This window comes from Phodopus roborovskii, unplaced genomic scaffold (assembly GCF_943737965.1).
Source record: "Phodopus roborovskii unplaced genomic scaffold, PHOROB, whole genome shotgun sequence".
Classification (NCBI taxonomy): domain Eukaryota; kingdom Metazoa; phylum Chordata; class Mammalia; order Rodentia; family Cricetidae; genus Phodopus; species Phodopus roborovskii.
In genome coordinates this window covers 1,072,330-1,096,786 of record NW_026126443.1, presented here as the reverse complement: position 1 = coordinate 1,096,786, position 24,457 = coordinate 1,072,330, and the positions used below count along the sequence as shown (strand labels likewise).

The 24,457-nt window shown below is 40.1% G+C and overlaps 3 protein-coding genes across 4 annotated transcripts in view; 2 read left to right on the top strand and 1 right to left on the bottom strand.

The window, feature by feature from the left end:
* Positions 1 to 10,353, top strand: part of Erp44 (endoplasmic reticulum protein 44) — a 91,611-nt gene extending 81,258 nt beyond the window's left edge. The window contains exons 11-12 of the mRNA XM_051187778.1: positions 7,947 to 8,049; positions 10,123 to 10,353. Of these exons, the coding sequence (XP_051043735.1) occupies positions 7,947 to 8,049; positions 10,123 to 10,224 (205 nt within the window). The 3' untranslated portion in view covers positions 10,225 to 10,353. The remainder of the gene's footprint in view (positions 1 to 7,946; positions 8,050 to 10,122) is intronic.
* Positions 1 to 24,457, top strand: part of LOC127224676 (bile acid-CoA:amino acid N-acyltransferase) — a 1,166,658-nt gene that overhangs the window by 1,128,433 nt on the left and 13,768 nt on the right. The window lies entirely within an intron of this gene.
* Stx17 (syntaxin 17) overlaps positions 23,663 to 24,457 on the bottom strand; it is a 41,213-nt gene continuing 40,418 nt past the window's right edge. For both annotated transcript variants that reach the window (XM_051187786.1, XM_051187787.1), the window contains one exon: positions 23,663 to 24,413. In XM_051187786.1, the coding sequence (XP_051043743.1) occupies positions 24,174 to 24,413 (240 nt within the window). In that variant the 3' untranslated portion in view covers positions 23,663 to 24,173. The remainder of the gene's footprint in view (positions 24,414 to 24,457) is intronic.

The window sequence follows — 24,457 nt, the reverse complement described above, 5'->3', positions numbered from 1 at the left end:
CCTGGGACCTAAGCATTCAAAATCTGAGCTTATTAGGAACATTTTATACTCAGACCTGACAGAGGGGCAGAGGAAAACTTGATCATGATAATCAAGTAGGGAGTAGTGCAACAGAAGGAAGTGCTCAACTACAAGATAAAAGTGAAGAAGACAGAGACTGCTCAACTACAAGGTAGAGATGAGGCATCTGTTACATTTGATAGTCTACATTGCAAGAGTTGCAAGTTAAAAAAGGAGAAAATAGAAGCTCTTGGAAGAAACTGGCCTATAAAAAGAATAAGTGAGAAGTTGTGGGGATAGTTCCAGAGAAACATGGATTAAGTAATTTTAGTTGTCCTGGGTGGAAAACCTAAACATGATTAAGTGCTTGTGAGGCAGAGTCAAGTGGAGTAAAGAGTGATTAAGATGTGGAGGATGCTACTCCATGAAGCAAAATAGACATCATAAAGGACATGAAAAAGAAAGGAAAGAGAGTAATAGCCTTCTAACCCTGAAAGTGGGCAGTTCCTTTGTGGTTTGTTTCAGATCCTGGTGGACTGTTGAAGTTCCTGTGTTTGACTGGCAAGTAAGATCACCTGCTGAGAGGGAGGAACTCAGCAGTTGAGAGAGTAAGGCTGTGTTGGATTTAAAAGCAGAACAGCTTGCCTTGTGATCCATTTCTTTAACATCCAGGCCTGTTGAGAACAAGACCCATTTTACATAGAGGGCCCTCAGTTGTGTGAGCATTTACTGTTGAGTGAGATCTGGCCACCCTGCTACCTAGTTGGGTATCTTGTTTTGCCCTTCCCCAAAGACTGTATGTTTGAGCTGAAAGGCACTTTCAAAGAGAGAACACTGATGGTTGGGCTTTCTGGGAGCTCACAGGCAGTGTCTTAGTCAGTGTTCTATTGCTGGTGAAGAGACGCCGTCACCATGGCAACTCCTATAAAAGAGAGTATTTAATTGGGTCTTGATTACAGTTTGGGAGGCTTTATCCATTGTCATAATGGCAGGGCTGTGGAGGTGGCACCATCTACCAGACATGATGCTGGCAAAGTAGCTAAGAATTCTTTATCTAGATCAGCAGACAGCAGCAAGAGAGTGAGCCACCGAGCCTGGCTTGAGTTTCTGATACCTCAAAGCCCACAATCTTACTCCAATAAGGCCACACCTACTTCTAAGTAGTGCTACTCCTGATGACAAAGCATTCAAATATATGAGCCTATAGGGGCCATTCTTATTCAAACCACCACAGGCAGTAACTGTCCTTAGCATTATAGTATTGAAATGCTCTTTGGCCAGTGTGTCATTTTTTATGAAGTTCATCAGCACAACACCTCTCAGCTTCTAGTAGTGGACAGATCTGAGGGCATGCGTGTGTCTGTATCTGTGTGTACTTTTGACCTCTTTTTAATGAGGAACTCACAGTCTTAACTATAAAATCTTAAATTCTTGGAATTTTTAAAATTTAAATTCCTGGGGAAATTGTGTTACATGTGTGGGAGTCCCCTGAAGGACTCCCAACTTGCTTAAGTCCTGTTCTACATTTCTGAAGTAATCTTATTTTGGAGTCTAAGTTCTGGAGAACACAAACAAGCACTGGCAATCATATTCCTTTAAAAACATGATTTATTTTGTTTTTATTTATGTGTGTACCATGTATGTGAGAGTTAGTTACAGGTGGTTATGGCTATAGGATAAGGATTCTTGGAACCGAACTCAAGTCTACTCTGGAAGAGCCACAAGAACTCTTAATTGTTGAGCCATCTCTCTAGCCGTGTGATCATGTTCTTAATCGCTTCACTCAGGCTTTTTTCCCCCAGCTGTAGCCTTCTGGACCAATAGATGGGCTGTTGGCTAAGTAGAGCTAATCTATCAACTAGTGACATGCTGTGACCTGGGGAAAGAAAAATGAAGTAAATCTGAGCCAATAGGAATCTTCAAAGAAATCTGGCTGTGAGAAATGATCTCTATACTGCAAGTGGAGCATGCCTTTAATCCCAGGGCACCAGAGGTAGAGACAGGCAGATCTCTGAATTTGAGGCCAACCTGGCCTACAGAGTGAGTTCCAGGACAGCAGGGAGTGTTACACAGAGAAACCCTGTTTCAAAAAAACAATAATACTGCATTTAAAGATGTTTGAAATAATTCACTTCTTTAATTTCTCCTTTAGGTGTCCAATTTCCCCTTCCTGCTAACAGCTTTTTTAGCTGGGAGGTGGTACATGCTGTGAGAACTAAATGCTGAGCCTATGTGATGCTAGTGTTTTTAAAAACCAATAAAGCATGCAACAAGGTGAATCTGACATATTTAATGGCCTGTATAATTGTTATTGTGCTGCCTGGTAATTAAGGCTGAAAGATAAGCAGTTTCCATAAATTACCATCATTACTATTACTTAATAACTCAGCATTTCTGGAGTTATCTGGTGGAAGTGTGATTGTTGTAAGAGAAGAGCAGTCTGCTCCTACCAGAGGTGGGCATTAGAAGGTGAAGACTGCCAGTCAAAAACTTAGCATCTTTTCAGAGAAATCGGATCTCTTTGAAGTAAAATGACTTGCAAGGCCACACAGATAACCAGTGGCAAAACTAGGATTCATATCAAATCTATTGGGCCCTAGAGTCCCAGCTCACAGTACTAAATACAAAAAGTGACATTCCGGGTAACTGTAAACAGTGGAAATGCTAGTACTTGAAGAGCTACAAAATTAGATCACAGCTCTTGAGAGCCTTGGCTTTTTGTATTCTGCTTAGGTTGGCTTTCTGTCAGTTTGAAAGGAAAAGATTTTATATAAAGATGGAAGAGTAGGGGTATTTTCAAGACACAGAAAATAACACTGTGCTGTTCTGCAGACTGAGGAAAGTGATATGAAATTGTTAAAGGATTGAAGAAAACCTAAGTGTCTTTGGGGCTGGAGAGATGGCTCAGTGGTTAAGAGCACTCGCTGCTTTTTCTTCCAGAGAACCTGAGTTTAAGTCTCAGAATCCATGACAGTTGCCTCCAAACTGTCCGTAACTTCAGCTCCAGGTGATCTGGTGCTTTCTTCTACCTCTGTGGGCACCTGCAAACACATGTACTTATATAAATACATGTAGAAAACGAGTTGTCTTTAAAACAGTACTTAATGAACTATTTTTCTAAACTGTCTGAGGTTTCAGGTGACAAGGAGGAAAGCAGCAGGTAGACAGATTATGGGACATTCCTTGCAGACTTTTGTTTCTTACTGTCATACATGCCCCAAATGGAGTAGATTAAACTGATGATGATGAAGTCCCTAGTCTGGGCTCCATGTCATTTCTCCCCAAACACCAGACCACTAAAAATTAGGCTATCCACTACTACAGAGCTGTCTAGTATAGTTTGAAATGCTTTATACTCTTTTGGCTCTTTGACCTTTTTAAGGGGCTTGCCACCCAGATCCCATATAAATCACACAGAGTCTTATGAATGCCTCACCTTATCTTGGCTTCTTTTCTTTCCAGCTTTACTTAAGTTATCCTATCTCCCTTTTCTCTCTGGGCTTTTTTCCTTTCTTCTGTATTTCTTACTTTCCTTCTTACTCTGTGGCTGGCTGGGTGGCTGTCCCCTGACACCCTCCTCTCTCTGTTCTCTTCTTGCTCTTCCTCTTTTTTGTTTCTCCTTCTGTTTTATACTCTCTGCTTGCCAGCCCCGCCTATCCTTGCTCCTGCCTCTCTATTGGCTGCTCAGCTCTTTATTAGGACTACCAAGTGTTTTAGACAGGAACAGTAACACAGCCTCACAGAGTTAAGCAAATGCAGCATAAACAGAAGTCACACACCTTAAAATATACTACTTCAGTCTAGAACTGTTCTCTTAACAAATGAGCCATCTAATCTTGGAAGGTGTAAGCTAGAACAGGATCGTAGTTCAAAGAATTCAGAAAGATGAATAAATATTGCCCGGTTACCACTAAAGTATGTTCTGAGAATCTGTAATCTTATCTAGGGTCCTTCCCATGTGAAGTTGGAAGTGCAGGAGAACAAGGTTATTGGTGGAGCCAGCACTTTCCTTTCCCCCTCTCTCCTGTGTTCTGCTCTTTCTTGTGAGACTCATAGTTGAGCCTAGGCTTCCTGTGTGCTGGGCAAATGCTGCCTTTCTCCTTTTTTAATCTTAATGGAGGGTGCTCTTGTCCAGTGTTGGCTAGAGTTTATGGTATTCCTGCCTGGGAATACATGCGTATTGCACCATGCCGAGTATCATAATGGCAGTGACCAGGGAGACATGGTGCTGGAGGAGGTGAGAGCTCTATATCATGATCTGTAGGCCGCAGAAGCAACTAGGCACATTTTAAGCATAGGAGACCTTGAAGGCGACCAGCTCCCACAGTGACACACCTCCTCCAACAAGGCCATCCCTACTCCCGACAAGGCCACACCTCCTAATAGTGCCACTTTCTATGGGAACCATTTTCTTTCAGACTACCACAGCTGAGCCAACTGAACATCTTCATACTGAGAAAGATTTCCCCTCTCGTGGAAAATTTACTTAGAATTCATCATAGATCTAAGTAGAAAACAAGTAGCAAGAAAATCCTTAACAGTCAGGGGAGACACAGTTCTAAGAGCATCAAAAGCACTTAAAACATAGATTGTTTTTCATCAAGTTATAAACCTTTGTTCAGTGAATGATAGTGTTAAAACTTAAGCAAGATACGGAGATGGCCAGTTAGCACATGAGCAAGTTGCTCATGGTCATTATACAGTCAAGAAATGCAAGTTAGCATCCCAGTAAGATGCTGGTTCATGTCCTTCAACTGCCAGAGGTGAATTAGCAGCAGTACCTGCCTTCACACGCATGTGGATCAGCTGCAGTCTCAGTGGCACACTGATAGACTGTTCGACAGTTTCTTTGTAAGTTAAGCATATGTGTAGCATCTGACCCAATGTCTGTCCTAGAAAATAAAGTTCACACAAAAGTCTGTGCACATATTTGTCATAGTATTTATTGTTTCTGATCACCAAAATCCTGACAGAATCCAGATGTCCTCAATGAGATAAATGAATAGACTTCTATATTCCTCAGTGGAATAGTATTTGGCAATAAATAGACGTATAAGGTGAGTGAATGTCAAATGTATATTGAGATGAAAAAGCCATTCTTATGAGGACATGTTATTAATGTATGTATGGATAAGATTAGCAAACATGCGAGTGGTTGCCAGGAATTAAGAGGAAAGGAAGGTTCAACTGCAGAGAGATGCTGGAGATCTTAGCTGGTTTGCAGTGGTAAGAAGATGCTGTGCATTTGTTAAAACTTAGCCAGTGGTGGCACACGCCTTTAATCCCAGCTCTCTAGAAGCAGAGACAGGTGGAGCTCTGAGTTTGAGGCCAGCCTGGTCTACTGAGTGAGTTCCAAAGCAGCCAGGGTTACATAGAGAAACCCTGTCTCAAAAACAAAACAGGAAAACAAACTTAAGGAACTTAAGCTGTGTGCCATGGCTCAACAGTAATTCAGCATTTACTAGTAGGCAGAGCAAACAGATCTGTGAGTTTGTGACCAGCCCAGATACATGCTGAGACTGCCTCAGAAACAACAAAACAAGTTATAGAACTTAAGGGTTTTGTTTGTCTGGTTTTTGTAAGTAATTATCTATTATGTATCAGTCTTCGAAAATAAACATAGTTCCTACCTTGTGCACTTGTCAGAGGGTGGTCACAATTTAGTTTTTGTGTGTATATGTTTCACTATGTCTAAAAATAAATCATTGTAAGCAAGAAGTTTAGAGGGTGGAAGAGACTTAGTGCTTTACACTTGGTGTTCCAATTAGGAAAATTATAGCCTGGAATGAAAAATAGGATTTATTTATTGTGCCTGTCTTCTTGGAGGTTGCCATGCTGTCTACTCTAACAATTTATTGCTCTTTCACTGATTGTCTCCTAATAATGATGGATGCTTTCTGAACGCATGCTGGCTAAAAATTCTTCCATAATTCACCTGCTTCTAATGTCATCCAAGTCTACCCTCCTCCTTGGCCTTTGCTTTATGCTTTGATTCTTCCCTCGTCTTATGACAAGGGGAAAATTCTGATCAGAGTAAAGCCTTTCTTGAGTATTCCCAGTTTGTCATATTTAGGATTAACTCAATCATAAGGTATTCCTTGACTAGCAGTAGTTCTGATGGCCTTTAGGAGCTTGTAGACAAACCAGCAGCATTATCTCAGGTGTGCTAGAACATTTGGAGTCTGTGGCTTGAATTTTATACTTTAGCACGTTGCTGTGGTGAACAGAAGATGATGTCAGAAGCGATGTAAATTGATCTTCTCTCAGTGTTTATCTCTGGTGTATGTGCAATTACTTTTGCACCAGAGAACCTTTGCAAGGCATTCTGTCAATACTGCAACCTGACAGTCATTTATATTTGTAAACTGTGCATTTGGCACCTGCTGGTCTCTATTGCATTGGAGCTAGTGGGGAGCCAGCATGGTGTACAATGAAGTTATTGGTTGTTACAGCTCAGTGGGAGTTATCGAAGGGGGAAAAAAAAATACCAAAACAGCACTTCAGACCTCAGGATAGAATTTAAAGAGAAAAAAATAGAAACTTAATATTAAAACAGACTAGCTATTCTTTAATGTGAAAACAAAACAAAAATATTAAAAGTCAGCCTGTTGTACCCAAGGAACAAAAGTATGTGCGGAAGTACATTTTAGTTTTTGTAATAGAAAGAAAAAAAAAGGTTTCTATTTGAAGTATATAATGAGTCTTCTGAAGTACCAAAATTTCCAAAAAAGGCAGATAGTTTATATGCACAGAGGATAAAGTAAGCAATGAAAGGAAAACATTCAGTTTCTCAAGAAATGTAAATTAAAACTCTGTTAGCAGTCAACTCAGTTTAAAAAAAAAAAATCGTGTTAGCAAAGACTTTAGAATGCAAATCAATGAATGGCAAAAATGGATTGGCCTTCTATGTGTCATTTATTCCTACTTTATTGGATAAAAGTTAAGGAAATAATTCTGAAGAAGGCCTGCTTTGTAAGTCTGCTTTGCTCAGCACATTCTGGACCATGTCAAAAGAGGACTCTATCGGGGTACAGGATCCACAAGCTCATGCTGGGTTCAAATGCTGAGACACTGAGTGGTGCTTACTAATGCTCTGTGCTGGTAAAAGTATATGAATTCACACACACACACACACACACTACATAGGATAGAAAAACACATCTGGGATACAGCACCTTGATAGCATCACCTTTGTTAATGGTAAGTATAGAAAAATGTCTATGGGACAAATACAATGATTAGAACATAGGGGCTGGGGAAGTAGTTCAGCAATTAAGAGCCTTTTGCAGAGGACCCGGTTTGTAAGAGTAGTTTTTCCTGCCGCCAGTCTGGACCCACAGCGGCTCCAGCCCCCAATAACACACTGAGACACTGTATTTGATATAATGCTGTTGGTATCGGCTAGCTCTGTCTGAAGTATTAACCCATTTCTATTAATCTAAGTATTTCCACGTGATCTCATCTTACTGGAGAGTGGGACCGGTGTTCTGCTCTCCCCAGTCTCCCTATGCTGACTCCCCTACTACTTCCTCTCTCTTCCTTGTCTCCTAGTCCCTCCTATATTTCTTTCCTATTGGCCAATAGTGCTTTATTCATTAACCAGTATGAGAAACATTTACAGAATGACATCTCCCATCACCGGTTGGTTTCTAGCACCTACCTAATGGCTCCCAACCATATGTAATTCCAGTTCCAGGGAATCTGATACCTCTTCTGGCCTCTGCATACACTACGTACTAGTGCAGTAATACATGTACACACTCACACAAACATATATAAAATAAAAACTAAAATATTAGAACCCCAGATTACTATCTAGCTGCCTATAGTAGTTGTGGTAGGATTGGTGGCGTATAGTAAAGAATTTCTTTAGAGCACTAAGAAGTTATTAGAGGTCAGCCATTTTTGGCAATTGAAGGTAAATAATTATTTGCTTTTGTTTTTAGAATTCCTGGAAAACTTAAACAGTTTGTATTTGACCTACATTCTGGAAAACTGCACAGAGAATTCCATCATGGACCTGACCCAACTGATACAGCCCCAGGAGAGGTAGGACTTACGTGTTTACCAGGGGAGAATCTTCTGTTGAGGTAGCCTCACAGGAGACCTGAGCTAGAGTTTCAGCTCATGATACCTCTGTAGAAATCCTGAACTGACTACAACATATTCAAGTTATGCTCCTTTAAAGTTACTATGTTAGGTTTCCAGAAAACTTGTAGATTGTTGTATCTAATTTCTCAATCATCTAAACTTGGCTGGTCTAAAATGGCTATACAGGGCTAAATACTTTGGCTTCAGATAGAAGAAGTAAGACTTGGGAGAAGATGAACAGACATATCAATGGGTTCCAGTGCTTATTCCAGCTTGCTCTTGTGTCTAGACATGTACCCTCACTATAAAGAAAGGGAATGGTTTGTTAATTTCCTTCTTGCATCCTAAGAACCATCACAGATGCTATATTTATTGATATTGATAATGCTCAGAACTTTGGACTCAGTACAGCTTTCCCATTTGATATTTGAATGCTTAACAACTATTCATTAAATATAATAAAATTATATTAGTTTTATTCACATAAGTTCTCAGTTGAAATATTACTATATAGATTGATGAATTAGGTAGATTCTCAGAATAGATTTCAAAGCCTGAGAATTTTATTATTTCTACTTTGTAAACTTTATTATAAGTAGTTTTTATGTTCCTCCTTTTTGCAAGAATCCTAAATTTGCATGTTGATTTGGTTATTTATATCATGAAACTAAAGGCAGATGATATACATTAAATTCCTTGCCATGATTTGAGTATGCCACTTTGTCCAAAGAACTTCTGTTTATCAAAGAAAAAAAAAAAAAAAAGCTAAATGTTCCCTACCTTATTTGGAAGACAGATTAGGTTCAAAGTTAGGAGTTCTCTTAGGAAACTGATAATATGCTTTATTTGAAAAATGATCATTAAGCTACTACTGAGGGGGAGGGGATTTCACTAGTCCAAAGGTTATTATTTTCTTCAGCCCACAAAACCTGCTCCTTACCTTTTATCAATGTTCTCAACTTTCCTAATGCTGATGCAACCTCTTAATATAGTTCCCTCGAGTTGTGTTGTGGTGACCCTTAGCCACTTTGCTACTTCACAACTGTAATTTTGCTACTGTTATGGATCTGATCTGCAGGATGGTTTCAGGTGATCTCTGTGAAAGGGGCATTTGACCCCTAAGAGGTGGCAACCCACAGGTTGAGAACCACTGCTCTATACACTGAGGAAAAACATCTGTTTGTCATATTGTAGTGTCCTGATGTGTTTCACTTTCTTGCTTAGACAGTGTTTTATTTATATTTTTGTACTAAAACCAACTGGGTACAAGATACGATACATGTTTATAGTAATATAATTTTAACAGAAAATAGTATAGTATGTATTTCAGCAGAAAGTACTTACTGAGGAAGTGGAGCCTGGCAAAGGCAAATAGGTATAGGCACCTGCCACCTTCTGTAAATGGGCGCATGCTACTTTGTGTTAGAATGTCTTCCATGCGCAATGTGATGGCCGCTGTAGGGACAGTCCTGAGCTTGCTCTTGAGATGCTCGCAGTGTGAAAGCAAAGTGCAGACTGTGCTGCTTCTCTCAGAATTGATGGAGTCATTTGATCCTTTCCCTGTATTTTGTCCACTTGGCATATAACTATCACAGAGGTTTATTACAGCTAAGTTTCACTGGTTTCTGGCATCAAGATAGTTGATAAATAGCAGCATTATTAACAGAGTAGGGATCATTTTAGGCAGTCCTTCTTAGCATCATTTGTAAAAGTGAAGGGTTAGGACCACATGAGGTTGTGTGCCTCTATCGGGTTCATGAGGAAGCACTGGGTGTTTGGTGTTTTTTGTCAGTAACCATGACAGGCCCGGAGTCAGTGGTCCTGTGGCGGCAATGCTCTGAGCAGAGGAGAGGCATTTATGTGAGGAAACAAGATAACAAACCTAACTCTTGACTTTGGTATGCACTGTTTCTCTTACTTATTAATAAGCAAGTAATTATAAGGCCACTGCCAGTCATCTAATATAAAGTATGGTAACTCCATAAAACAATTTAGTACAAAGAGTCTTTTTTTTTTTTTTTTCTTTTGTAGCAAGACCAAGATGTAGCGAGCAGTCCTCCAGAGAGCTCCTTCCAGAAGCTGGCACCCAGCGAGTATAGGTATACTTTATTGAGGGATCGTGATGAGCTGTAAGAACTCAAGAACACTGCAAGCCTTTCAACAGCAGCATTGGCTTCTGTGGTGGAAATAGCAAACCTATATTTTCATAATTCTATGTGTATTTTTATTTTGAATAAACTGAAAGAAGTTTTGGGTTTTTAATTTTTTTTTCTTCCCCCTGACTCAAATGCATTGTCATTTAATACAGCCTCTTTTTTAAAAATCTGCTAGGGATGAAAAAACATAAAACCAGTGGAGGCCTATCTCCACTTTCAATCTGTCCTGCACAGTTTTTCTAATGCAAATGGAAGGTGGCATTGCCAGCAACATGCCGTTAACTCGCACTACCACTGCAAAGGCAAGAGAATCCTGCCCAGTTCCTGTGTGCTGTATGCTTTCTTCCTTGTTTCCTTTTCACACGACCTATTGGTATTTTTATTATCACAGTTCTAAAAGTTAGGGGGTATATATTCTAGAGACTTGGGAAGGGAATAAATTAAAATTTTCACACTATACTCTGTTGTACTGATTGGTTGGGCATTGCTTATGAAAATTCCATAGTGGTTCTTCTCAGATTCCTAATGTGTAACTTAAGCATACTCTGAAGAGGAGGAGAGCCATAAGCTAGAGCAGTTGGCAGAAATTCTTCTTATGAATTAAGAAAAAAGAAATGGCAGTATTATTAAATTTCTGTGTTTGAGAAACCGGCATACGGATGGCATTTAAAACTTTGAATGAATTAACCCTGAAATCAGCAAAGTAGAGATACCAGTGGAGCAGGTTACTAGTGTTGATCTAGAAACTTTCAAAGCTCTTTTTGTCTAGAAATTTCCATTTTCAAAGAGAAACTGTATTTCAATTATTGTAAACCGCCACCTGTCTTTTGTAGTTTTGTTATAGTTCTGTAGATCAAAGACAGAGATGTTAAGGGACGTAATGTTTTAAATTCTTCTCCCATTTTCAACTGTTGTGAATTATTAGAGGGTCTCACCCTCTAGCTTCCCTGATTCCCCATACCTGCAGTATGCAGTCAGAAGATCCCTGCCAGGCCTCAGTGCTGCCAGGGGCAAAAGCAGAGGGAGAGGACCCTCCACATTATATCAGGAATCCCAGGACCAGAGGTCAGACAGGCTCAAATTTGGCTTTCCTCGGGGCCTGGTATGGTGCTATAGGCCAAGGATCATGTATCCTTGGGATATAAGTCAGTCCCAGTTTGGTTGACATGTGCCATTTTATGTAGTATGTGATATATGTAACATCTTCCAATCCTTTTAAAATAAAATGAATATTTATAATGGATATTTAATAGCTGTTATTTTTAAAAATCAGCTTCCAGTTCTTAATTATGCATGACTTTGTCCATAGTTTCTGTAGTTTTATTCAGAATAATAAATATTAATGAGGTTATAAGAGGCATGTTTAGAATATTTCACCAGATTGTGACTGGAAAACTAGGACAGAGCTTTCTAGAAGCTAGCATTTATTCTGTCACTTTATTGCTTTTAGTCAGTGTCCTGAGTGTGATCACAGTTGTTGTCAGTGATGAGACTGACCAGATCTGAGGGATTCAGGATGAAAACCCACAGGTATATAGCAAGCTCACATATAAGATCAAAACAACAACACCACCAACAACAAAAATTAGCTGTAATAAATTGTGACACTGTAATTAGGTCTGAAAGATACCACTCAAACATTGGGCTGCAGACAGCTTGCTGAGAATAGTTATTAGAAAAAGGGTCACAAGGAGCACAGCTTCAGTGTGGCCTAAAGTGACAGAGCAGAGGGGCGGTGTAAAGTGAAGACTTGGTGTGTTATATAGCATTCCTGCAGATCAGGACTTGGGCTTTGCCTGCCACTGCCATTGTCTTCTGGATGCTGAAGCCTTTAAGGACAGTGGTAGTGAACATTGAGTAATTTTTATACCATGGAAAGTCCTCAGCACGCAACAGTACTTGATGAGTTCTTCACGAGTTCAAGTGCACTCCATGAAGAGAAATTAGGGCAGTGTTTTAAAACATAAGCATAGAGACTGTTTTTAGACAGGCATGGAGATACTCGGCACTCAGGAAGCAGGGGCAGGTGGATCTCTGTGAGTTCAACGCCAGTCTGGCCTACAGAGCGAGTTCCAGAACAGCCGGGGCTACACAGTGTAACCCTGTCTCAAAAAACAAAAACGACTTTTTCTTAGAGAAAACATGGTGAGAGCAGTCTAGATATTTGAAGGGTTAGCATTGTCTGTCCCAAGGATTGATTAGGATTGAGGAAATTGTGCTGGAACAGATACCAATTGAGTTACTCGGGTTGTTGGTGATGTAGCATTTTACTTAGAGTTGCTTATAGTTTGTCATGTCAATGACCATATGAACTATCACTGTGACAAACTATTCCAGATTAAACATAGGAGGAAATAGAGGTAATGTGCTGGGTGTTGGTGGCACATGCCCTTAATCCCAGCACTCGGGAGGTAGAAGCAGGCAGATCTATGTGAGTTTGCAGCAAGCCTGGTCTACAGAGCTAGTTCCAGGACAATACCCAACGCAATACATAGAATTCCTGTCTCAAAAAAAAAAAAAAAAAAGGAAAGAAAAAGAAAAGGAATGTGCCTGGCATAGAAGCACTGATTTCCAAAAATTCCATTTAGAACATTATGCTGGGGTTTTAAAAAATAAACACCGGAAAAGATGTAGGATTTGTCATGGGTATGATAACGTGAAATAGCATGATGTACCGGGAAAGAGTACTTGTAGGAAAGCTACCTCAGTGGAGGCTGGGTAAAGTGAGCAATGGCTCAGGATACCAAGTATGGGATTTACACTATACTGCAGAAGCAGGTCTCAGACTGTACCATTCCACACAAACAATGTCAGTGCTACAGAAGTGGCCTTACTGTACTCAGTCTGTACTGAGCCCTAGGCTTCTCAGCTAGAACTAGAAAGGGTGCCAGGTTGCACTGAAGAATGGTCATCCAGAAGCCGGACTTTCTGCTCCTCCATCAGGATGATGAAACAGGACATCCACCGTCCTCTGGACTCCATGTACATGTGCATGCTTGTGCACACAGGCATGACAGGTTTAAATGAATGATCATCTGAAGTGTCTATAGCAGAGCTTACTGATGAAGTCAGTTGGTTAGGGGTCTTGTGCAAAACGAAGGGTAGCTGGCACGATAAAAGCTACCAAGGAGCATGAGATACAAAACAGTCTCTGAAATGGGAATGCTCAGAATGAACTCGAGAGAAAGTGCTAATTGTTGCCAAAAACCTTTAAAAAAAAAAAAAATGTGTCAAGGCAAAAAGAATGTGTAATGGATTGATAATCAGTAAAACCAGAACAATTCAACCCTATTTCTTTGACAGATATAGTCTGGCTTGGCCAAAAGTAAAAGGACATTAAAATTTAAGTGCGCGCGTGCGCACGCACACACACACACGCACGCACACACACACGCCACCTTAAATTATTTTAAGGTTCTGGCCTGTACCCTATATCACAGAGCAGCACTCCCTATTTAACTATTGCGACAGTCTGAGAAACCAGAATTCACAGTTAACTGGACACAGTATTCCAGTTTTCAAAATGATTGTGGTTCATGTGATTTAACTGATTTTCTGGATAAAGTCATGAACAAGATGAAATGCAGTTGTCTGTGCTGGGGAAGATTTAGGTAATTCTCAGAGCTGGCGAGGGGCTGAGGAAAAGCTACTCCAGGGTCACTGCTGGCCATAATAACTTATGTATTCATTAAAAGTTTGCTAGTACCTCTGCTTAGCAATTTTTTTACCTGTGTGTGAAATTTTGTATGTATTTCCAGGTAATAAAACTATATTTGTAAAATATAATTTGAGACTTTTGCTATTTTCATAAATACTGTATTATGAATGTTTTACTTGGAATCTAGATGACCAGAGCCACTGGCTTTTCCAGGTGTAATGTTACTTTCCAGATCATGTCACTGTGCTTGACTTGATTCAGAATGGGAACCAGTAAGGTCATGTGCAGATAACTTAAAGCCAGCCTTCAGTTGATGCGTCCAGGTACTGTCAAGAACACTGGGAAGGTGGAACTGTCCTTACACCATGGAGGACCCAGGAATAATAGTGCTGCTTCAAGTTTCTTCTCTTAAGTCTCACCCTGCCCCCACCACCCCGACACACACCCCTTGTCTAGCAAAGTCCACCTGGTTTATGTGTAGGACAAGTTGTTCTGGTTAGCCTTTTTACACAAGTTAGAGTCATCTGGGAAGAAGAACTTCAACTGAGGAAACACCTCTATCAGATTGGCCTGTAGGCAAGCCTGTGAAGCTTTCTTGGTTAATGATTGATGGAGGGTTCAGCCCACTGTGGGTGATACCACCCTTGAGTAGGTGGTCCACGGGTTGTAGAAGAAAGCAATCTAGTAAGCACCACTCCTTCATTGCTTCTGATTGAGTTCCTGCCTCAGGTTCCCCTCATAATTGACTATAAACTTAAGCTAAAACTCTTTGCTTACCCATGCTGATTTTTGGTTTTGGTATTTTATCGCAGCAATAGAAAGCAAGCTAAGATGCATCTGTATTCCCATAGTCTTTTATGCATTCTAGGTTACTCACAGTTGGGAGTCCATGATGGCTCTCCTGTGTTCTTCTGTGTGCATATAGGTTATAAGGAAAGTAGGAGAGGTATCTTTCTATTCCAGCCACTTGATACACTAGAGGAATTTGGCATATCTCTGATGGGAAACAGAAAAGCTAAAGTACAGAACAAGCAAACAAACAGGTGACAAAGACAAGAAATTGTCCCTATAGTTGGAATGGATTCTGATAACAAATCTCTATCTCAGTTATCTGCTTTGTCAATTGCAAATATCCTACAAATGAATCCGTCACCTCTGGTCCTACCTGCTGAGATACCTTTGAGCTCCAAAGGCTGCCAAAAAATAAAGGTTCACAGTGCCCACCAAGCTAGAGAAGTATAAATATCAGAGTGGTTGCTGTCTTGACAATGGTCTTGGGTACTGTGGGTTTTCTCCTAACTCCACATTTTCTGTAAGTCAGATCTGACTCCACTGTAGTCAACTATCTTTTAGGCAACGAGTTAGTAGACAAAACTGCCATGATAAACAATAGGTTTATGAACTACTGTTTCCAGGCTAAAGATTCAGCATTTAATAAATTGTGCTCCTCCCATTATGAAGCTAAAAGTTGAAGAGACAAAATAGTAAAAAGTTGGCTATAATTGCATATACCTGCTATGATCTGAGCCACAGAAAACAGAACCACCTTAGACTAGGCACAGAAAAGCCACACTTTTACCCATGTTAGGGTCCTCTTCTCCAGGAAAGTTGTTATTATTAGAGGTTGCTGTTTCTGTTTCTTACTGGTATTTATGGACCATTGTTTCTCCAAACTCATCCATTTGTATCAAAGATCATCCACTAGCCCTTATATAATGGACCCTGTGTATTTAATGACAGCTGCGACAGAGGAAGGTTATGTCTACTCTTGGTGCCCTATGGTAAACTTAGGAATAAACTCATTTTGGAAGATTGGTGCTTTTTCTTGCTCTAACCACTACCCAGGAAAGAAAGCCAAACATGGCATCACTCGCTACACAACAGGGAAAGGGGGCATCAAAATGAATCTGATATTCTGATTTAAGACAGGCCATGTCTTTAAGTCAAAAGAAAATGGGCTAAGGAGACCATGGAGTTTTCAGAATAAATACAAATGACTAGTAATTATTTTTAAGTGTTTAGTATTCAGCTTTCAGGGAAATGCAAATTAAAACTTCTCTGAAATAACCATCAGAAGAACAAAGGACAGATGCTGGCAAAGGAGTGTGGAAAGAAGAGCCCTTATTAGGTGTTAGTGGCAACAGTAAACTGGTGCAGCCATTCTTCAAAGAGCTAAAGTAGAACTACTGTTTAGCTCTGCAATACTACTAGGTATGTGCCCAAAGGACCATGGATTGTACTTCAGAGATACTTGCCTCTCTATGTTAGTTGCTACTTCGTTCACTGTAGCAAGGAAATGGAATCAGCTTTGATGTTCATCAAAACATGAATGGGTAATTAAAATGGGGTACATCACAATGGAATTTTATTCAGCTGTAAAGAAAAATGAAATTCTGTACTTTGCAGGAAAACAGATTTTTTTTTTTAAGTGAGGTAATCCAGGTTTGTAAGTACAACTATGTTCTCTCACACGCAGATCTTAGCTCCTAGTTTTTAGGTATGTGTATCTGTGAGAGAGTGAGTGAGGGCAGAAGCCAGGAAACTAGGAAAAGGCCATAGGGTTGGAGGTAGGTTGTAAAGAACTCTTAAGAGAGAGGAGTGCAGAAGAGTAATACCAGGAGTGGAAGGGGAAGGTGTGGGGGAAGGTCAATCAAAACCAAGTATGTGTGGAAATGCCATAAGGAAACGTATTACTTTGCATGCTAAAATAAAAATTTTAAGTATTCATAACATGTTATCACCATTTGTCTAGAGGAGAGTATATCAACTTACTCTTCAAATTCAATAATTTTCTCATCTCATTTTATTGTCACCTAATATTGCATTCACTATTCTTATAAGTACACCATACTTTCACATTAATGCACATGGGTTTCATTGCTGAAGAGACACCATGACCACAGCAACTCTTACAAAGGAAAACATTTAATTGGGGCTGGCTTACAGTTCAGAGGTTTAGTCTGTTACTGTCATGGCAAGAATGGTGGGGTACAAGCAAACATCTTGCTGGAGAAGTAGCTGAGAGTTCTACATCCAGATCAGTGGACAGCAAAAAGAGACACTGGAACTGGCTTGACCTTCTAAAACCTCAAAACCTAGCCTCCTCCAACAACACCACAGCAATAATGCCACTCCCTATGAGTCTATGAGAGCTATTTTCACTCAAACCACTATACTGGAGAAAATAATAGTAAATGTTAACTGTAGTCACTAATAGTTATAGTTAGTCTGACTCAACCACCATTCTGGGTATTTAACATATGTAATTATTTTTATCACTTAAGGTCACCCTGTGTCATAGGTAAGGAAGTATCAAAGGAAAGGTCTGTAAGAATATGTTGAGCTATTGACCCCCACCCTACCCAGTGACAGTAATCTTTTATGAGTAAGACTCAGAGAGAAAAGGCAACTGTAGTGCCATTTTCCATTCCTATCAAGAGCGACTGTTTGGTGGGATAAGTGTATGAACTTTAGCATCAGCCTAATTCCATTCTCTGCTTGCCCAACAAAACTTTTTCTCTCCTTCAGCTACCTCACATTTCAATACTAGTCCATGAAACTGTAAATCTCTTAGGCCCTGTGATAATTAATATCTAGAATCACCAAAGACACAGAATCAAGCCTTTGGGACATGTCTGTGAGGGAATTTCTAAATGAGGTTAATCTGGACAGACCATTCCATGGTCATGGGTTCTGGACCACATAAAAAGGAGAGCCCTGAGCACCAGCATTCATCACTTCCCAGCTGCAGGTTCAATGCCAACAGCTGCCTCAAGCTCCTGAAACTGGGCAAAATAAACCAGTTTCAAGAACTTTTGTTATGTGTCTCAGCAACAAGGGAAGTAACTAATATAGACATCTACTAATCCCACAATCCAACTGTAAAATAGTAGATTTAAACAAAACAAAAATCCCTAGGAACATTTGCTGTAATGGAGATTCAGGACCTTTCTTCCTGGTCAGAACTTTTAATCTGAGAGAGAAATGTCTTCACCTCCTGATTCCGGAATCTTCCTGACATTCAATTACTCCATGTATTTCCCATATTTCTTCTTGTGAGTCTTGCAGACCTCTTAATGGGCAAAAGTGGTTATTACACACAGACTGGCTATGTCCTAGCTATTGTACATTCTATTACATGCCTCCAAAGTTAGGACTCAAATGCTATGGCCTTGCCACTCAATTGTTCTCTTTTCTCATCACTATATTTCACACCAAATATATATATTTGAAGATGCAAATGTATGATCACATCCCAAATTAAGTTTCCAGTCTAATCAGAGAGATTCTACTACTACCCACTAAAGAGACAATTTCAACTCTGAAAAAACCCACAGGTAAAATTATCTGTCAGAGCGCCCCTTACCAGCAGGAAGTAGTTTGGAAAGAATGACGCCCAAACTCCCAGATATTGTCTATAAATGTTTGTTTTCATTTAAATGGACTTGGTTATATAAAATAAATAAAAAAGAAAGTATCTGTCAGAAAATATGACCATGGCAAACTAGATTGGATGTCCTGGGCACTAAAAGGTAAATTCCATGGCTTTTCTCTATGGTTTCCGATAATGTATATGGAATGAGTAATCATCATAAAATAAGCATTCAGTATTGAATAGGGGGAAATCTCACAAATGAGAGGTGAGAAAGGAAGGCAACTACACTAAATATACCAAAAGCTCCAGCCAGTATGGAGGATGTTTACGGCAACTAATGGGACCCTTTCACAGGGGCCACCTAAGTCCATCAGAAAACACAGATATTTACAATTCATAACTGTAGCACAATTAGTTATGAAGTAGCAAGGAAAATTTTATGGTTGGGGCTCACCACATTAGGAAAGTTGAGAACTGCTGTTCTAGAGTAAACAATTATTATATATATATTGTGTGTGTGTGTGTGTGTGTGTATATATATATATACATATATATATATATATATATATATATATATATATATATCCACTCTCATCTGTTTCCTCCAACCAGCTTCATTGTTAAGTCATACATGCAATTCCTTGTTTTCTTGTTATTAACTCTGAGTTTTCCTATGTCATTTTGTTTCATGGAATTCCTCACTCACTTGAAACACAGCCCCTCTTCTATCACACATATTATTCCTTTCCTACTGCTCAAACCCTGAGCTCTACTTCCTATTCGTTTCCAGTTACTCCTTCATTGAGACCTATACTACTTTGTCCAACCTCTTCCTGATAGTTAAAATGTTTTGGTGTGGCATTTCCATTTTAGGTAACTGCATGGCTCAGTATCATAGAATCTACAGGTTTGTATATGACACATTCAACACACAACAGGAAATCAGCTTAATGTTTGTTAAATGGGTGAATTTTATTGCGTATTTCCTTATTCAAGCACCACTCAGCAACATAATAAATTACAAACCAATTCAGGAAGAACTAAATTTTGCAGAAATCCTTGTCTTTCCTTGTCCTTACCTTGCCAACACCTATAGTTCAATAATGTGGAAAACTCCTTTCAGAGGTTTAGTTAGTGAGACCTAAGTAACACAATTTAGTAATTAACATTAAGAGGGAAATCTCAAACAGATAAGAAGTGTGTGCAAAAAGCAAACTACTAAATGTCTTGCTCAAACAAGGTTGCAAGGAGCTGACAGGAGCTGATAGAGCTCCACTTGCTGTGAAAGGGGGATCCTTGTGCTTTGGCTACAAAGGCACAAGTGGTGAGAACGACCCTGTTTGGAAGGTTAAGAAATTGAATCTAATTTCCCCTAAGAGCATTGCTGTCCATTTTTGCCTGATTTGAACCACTGAAATTGTGCTGAGACCCAATCTTCAGCAGGCAACTTGACATGGCATAACAAAAACTTAAAACACATGAAGGATCCCCCCCCATACTCCAGATCATTCCCTCAGATGGTACACAAAGTAGCTTTGTGATCTTGAACAAGTCATTTGCCTTTGGCACGTCTATATTTTTATTTCAATGTATGTATTGAAATACATATTTTTGTCACGAATTAATTTCTTTGAAGGTAGCAATGTAAATACCTAACTCTCTTACTACTATTTAGAACACTCAAGAAGTTTTTTAATGAGAGGGTGTCAAACTTATGAACCCAAATAGAACCATTTGCTAGAAACACAAGAGTTAATAACAGTTGTAAAACAGAGTCAGATGCTTACATTACAGCACTTGGGTGATGGCAGCGGGATTGCAAACTCAAAGCCAGCCTAGGCTACCAGTAAAACCCTACTTCAGAAAACAAAACAGCAGAACTCGGCACACAAACAGAATCTGAATGTTTTATGACTGGGTCAGAAAGGAAGCAGCCTTGCCTCATGAGACCTCCAACTATTTGGGAATGTCGTCAGATAACTGTAAGCATGTGAGCAGCACAGCCACACTGTAATCTGGAGAGAAAGTATTGCATGAACAAGGTGGACCTTGGCCAATGTTTTTCCTCCTATGCCCAGAATACAGTTGCTATCTATCAATGAAGGGTTTCTGGAGTCTCTTCTCAGAAATGTCTTTGCTTATTAACAACTCAAAAATTAGTTTGGCTTCTGGGCTTTACTGGAAGGAAATACTGTGTACGAGGTATCTGTGGTTCAGCCTCAAAACTTCTTGTGAACAGTGTTACCAGCACCCTGTTCTCATGCTGCAAAAAAAAAAAAAAAAAAAAAAAAAAAAAAAAACAGAACATGAGAGACAGACAGGCAGAAGGACATTTGTGGCCATGCAGAAGTTTCAGGGTAACCCAGTCCTTGCTCCAGAAGTATGGCCAGTGTTAGGCAGCTTCAGCATGCTCACTTTCTAGGCGTGTTAGATCCCTGGCTTCCATGTGTGAGGTAGGACAGTCATGTCAACAAAACATACAAAATCGACATGGGAAGAAAGCAGGGTCACAAAGGTCTGGGAAAACAGAAAGGTCTGCGGCTTTTCTTATTTGATGTGCAATTCTTTGGTGGCAAATCCAAGAGCAGATGTTCAGAAATAGCCTAAGTGTCAACAGCACCCCAGCGGCACCATTTAAAGGGTAATGTTTAATTGATTCTAAAAGCTATGAGAGATATGTTTTTAAAGTACTAATGTTTATTTTTAATTTTATAAAAAACTTTAAACAATGATCATAACCTATGGTATAAAGCAGTGGGTAGAGGGTGGGCAGGACAGTGGTGCTCTTTATTTTATACTTGAGGAACAGTACAGTGCTGTGTTCTGCCATGGCCACAATTAAGAGCAGCCTTGGGCACAGATGAGGAACCAGAAGACAGAAGAAAATGACCAGTATGGTTCACAGCTGGCCTTATAGTCTCAGGCTTTGGGAGAGGCAGCACAGCATATCCCAGACAGACTGAGCATCACCATACCCAGTCCCATCTCCACTTCCTCCTTTGGAATTGAATGACTCTACACATTACTTAATTCCTCTGAGGCCCAGTTACCCTCTCCATAAATGCCTGGTGAAATGCCTAACTAACTGCTTGAGAAGCACCAGTTCTCCTTAGCAAAAGGTATTTTCTGAAAACTGAGGGTGGCAATCTATTTGTTGACTGAGATTGGTTTGGGGTTGAAATTAGTATGTTGAAAAACAAAACATAAAAATTTATTACACAATGATAATCATCGTGTGTGTGTGTGTGTGTGTATTCAATTTTAATACATGTTTTATTGTGGGTTACACCAAAATTTCAGAGAAATTCTCAGACTATAACATAAAAAAGTCTTTGGGAGTACTGCCATTACTGAAACGAGTCTCTACAAATTTTATGACCTTAATTAAAGTGGTCCTTTTTAACTGGTGGAAATAAAAGTAAGACATGAATCATAGAGAAGATAAATTTAACTTGACACAATGGGGCATATTACGTTCAATTTTAAGATCACTTCTGTGTCATATTGACTAATTTATACTTTTAAGTACTTTATATCATTTATAGTTGATTAAACACCTCTATGCAATTTCCACAGAAAGTTGGCTATTTGCTTCTATTGTGGGGAAATGAGGTACAATTTCTAAGTAACTTTAAAGCATAAAAATTTTAAAGAAGACTGTAACTTAAGCATTCAGACGGGTAGAGTCAAAAGCCCAATACTGACAGTTCATGAGCATATCAACAGGTCTCACAGTGGCTCAATAAAAATGCAAAATCCAGATGTGTATTTCTAATACAAGCCTCATCCCAGTTCTTTTAAATCCTTTGTGCTGTGGCTATTATGGCACACTGACAGAGTGACCCTTTTGGGATGGGCAGAATGAGCACTAAGCAATGAGGAAGATGAAGTAGAACACAGATTAAACAATGAAACAACTTTGCTTATTCTTCTAATTCCAGCTAAGTAGGCTGGGCTGGCTGTATCAGAATTATCCATAATGGAGGTTCAAGGATCTTGCTTTAGTCAGGCGATGGTGACACACACTTTTGATCCCAGCACTCCAAGGCAGAGGCAGGTAGATCTCTGAGTTCAAGGCTCACTTGGTCTATAGAGTGAGTTCCAGGACAACCACGGCTACATAGGAGAAAACATCTTGAAAAACAAAACAAAATTTAAAAAGAATCTGGATGAGTTCTGCCTCCTGCTCAGGTTTGACAGACCCAACTTAAAGAACACCAAGAAACAGAAAAGGATGAAGTTAAAGTGATTACTCCAAATACTTGGTTCCCAGTGTCAGACAATGATGCAGAATCTGACACTCAAAGTACTTTTTTTTTTTTTAAGTATAAAGTCTTGAGTCAGCAGATAACAAATAATTGAGACTTCCCAATAATTTAATACGATGTACTGCTTTGTTTCATAGAGTGCATCAGTAAGACTCAAAGCATGGAAGGAAGGGTCTTGTGACATAGAGGGGAAGGTAGTGATCAAGAGAGGTCAGGCATCAACACAGCTCTTAAAAGATGCTAAGTGATAAACCCTTCCATCCTTGAACCCATGCTCCCATGCTCTAGCTGACTGTGCTTTCTCCTCAGGAGAGATTGAAAAATGAGGCGACCAGAGGCTTCTTCCTATTTCAAATGTGTTAGATGGGGTTGGAATGATGGCTCAGAGGCTCAGATGGCTGCTCTTCCAAAGGTCCTGAGTTCAATTCCCAGCAATCACACGGTGGCTCAAATGTGTTAAGATGCAGAGTGAAGCTGTCTGACATCTTAAATTCCTTTCCTCTAAGCTTCAAATCTTTTTGTTTGAGGCAGACATGGAGCCGGACTGGACTATGGCTACTGTCCATGTCAACTATTGGGCTAACACCACAGATCTTTCATCAGGTCTGAATCTTGGCCATCTAGAATGTGAGGGAAGTTAAGTGTGAGCACTGGAGGGGGGGGCAGCAGCAGTGAAAGTGAAGGACAGGAGATGCCATGGGAAGGGCAGCAGTGACAGAAGTGAGGTAGAAAGCTCCTTCTCAAAGGGTCTGGACCCTTTGAGGCAGGCGTGTCAGCCCCTGGAAGCTCTGAAGAACCCCATGATATGATCTTGCACTCCCCTTGGCCCAAAAATGTTGGAAATACTTAAATTTTCTTTTTTCAACTTAAGAGATGACAGGTTTGGGATAGCTAGAGATGGAAAGTGATATAAAAGGGAAGACTATGAAAAAAATCCTCCCAACACGGGTAGAATTCCCCCTAGAAGCAGAGAGCCTTCAGAATCAGCAGCTGCAAGTGGCTTGGTGGCTGGGTTAGTAGGTCCAGCACATAGACTCTGTGCTCCTTACTGGAAAGGCAGGGGAGACTTCAGAAAAGATACCCATGTCACAATGAACAGGCTGTAAAGAGAAAGTGGGCTTCTCTGTCCATTTTATAGTATTGGTTTCCTTCACCAGAAAATATAGATGGCCCAAGTACAACCAGCCCCCAAGTACAGAAGTAGTTCACCTGTGCCCCTTGTTAGGTGACAACATACCTACCAGACAGAAAGACTCCTCAACTCACCTGTCTCTCCCTATAGGAGGAAATCATCTACAAATACACTGACTCTCATGTGCCCGATACATTTCTACACTTCTTAGATCCTTAGAGTTACAGGTTCAGTTTTCACATTTCCAGGCAGAACGTTTGCTCTTTGGCAGTCTTTAAACTGGACCTGACAGACATCACACACCCTCAGCCCAGGATCCTCCCCCTCTAACATCTCCATTAACAGCCAGCAAACAAATACATCCAATACTGGTGGTTCAACACCACATGGACATGGCGAGCCTCTTCCCGACACTGTTCCAACAGCTGAGCCTTCAACAGCAGCAAGGTGCTCCTTAGGATGGATGCACTGGCACCAGTTGGAGGCTTGGGCTTTAACTGCATTTTTTGTCACTTTGGCTAGGGAGATCTGGACAGCTGGAAGTGAGCTTCTCCATCATTTTCTGTTTCCTTCTTTGTATCAATTTTCCACCTGTGAAGCCCAACACCCCACCACCAAGTGCAGCTGCAATTCCTGCCACTTTGAAGCCTGCAAGGAGGCCGATGGGACCCCCCACCACTCCTCCAATGAGTGCACCTGCCACAGGCAGAGCTGCCAGCTTGTATTTTGCAGCCTGTAAAGGAAAAAAAAAATTCAATTTAGAAACTGAGTTGAGAA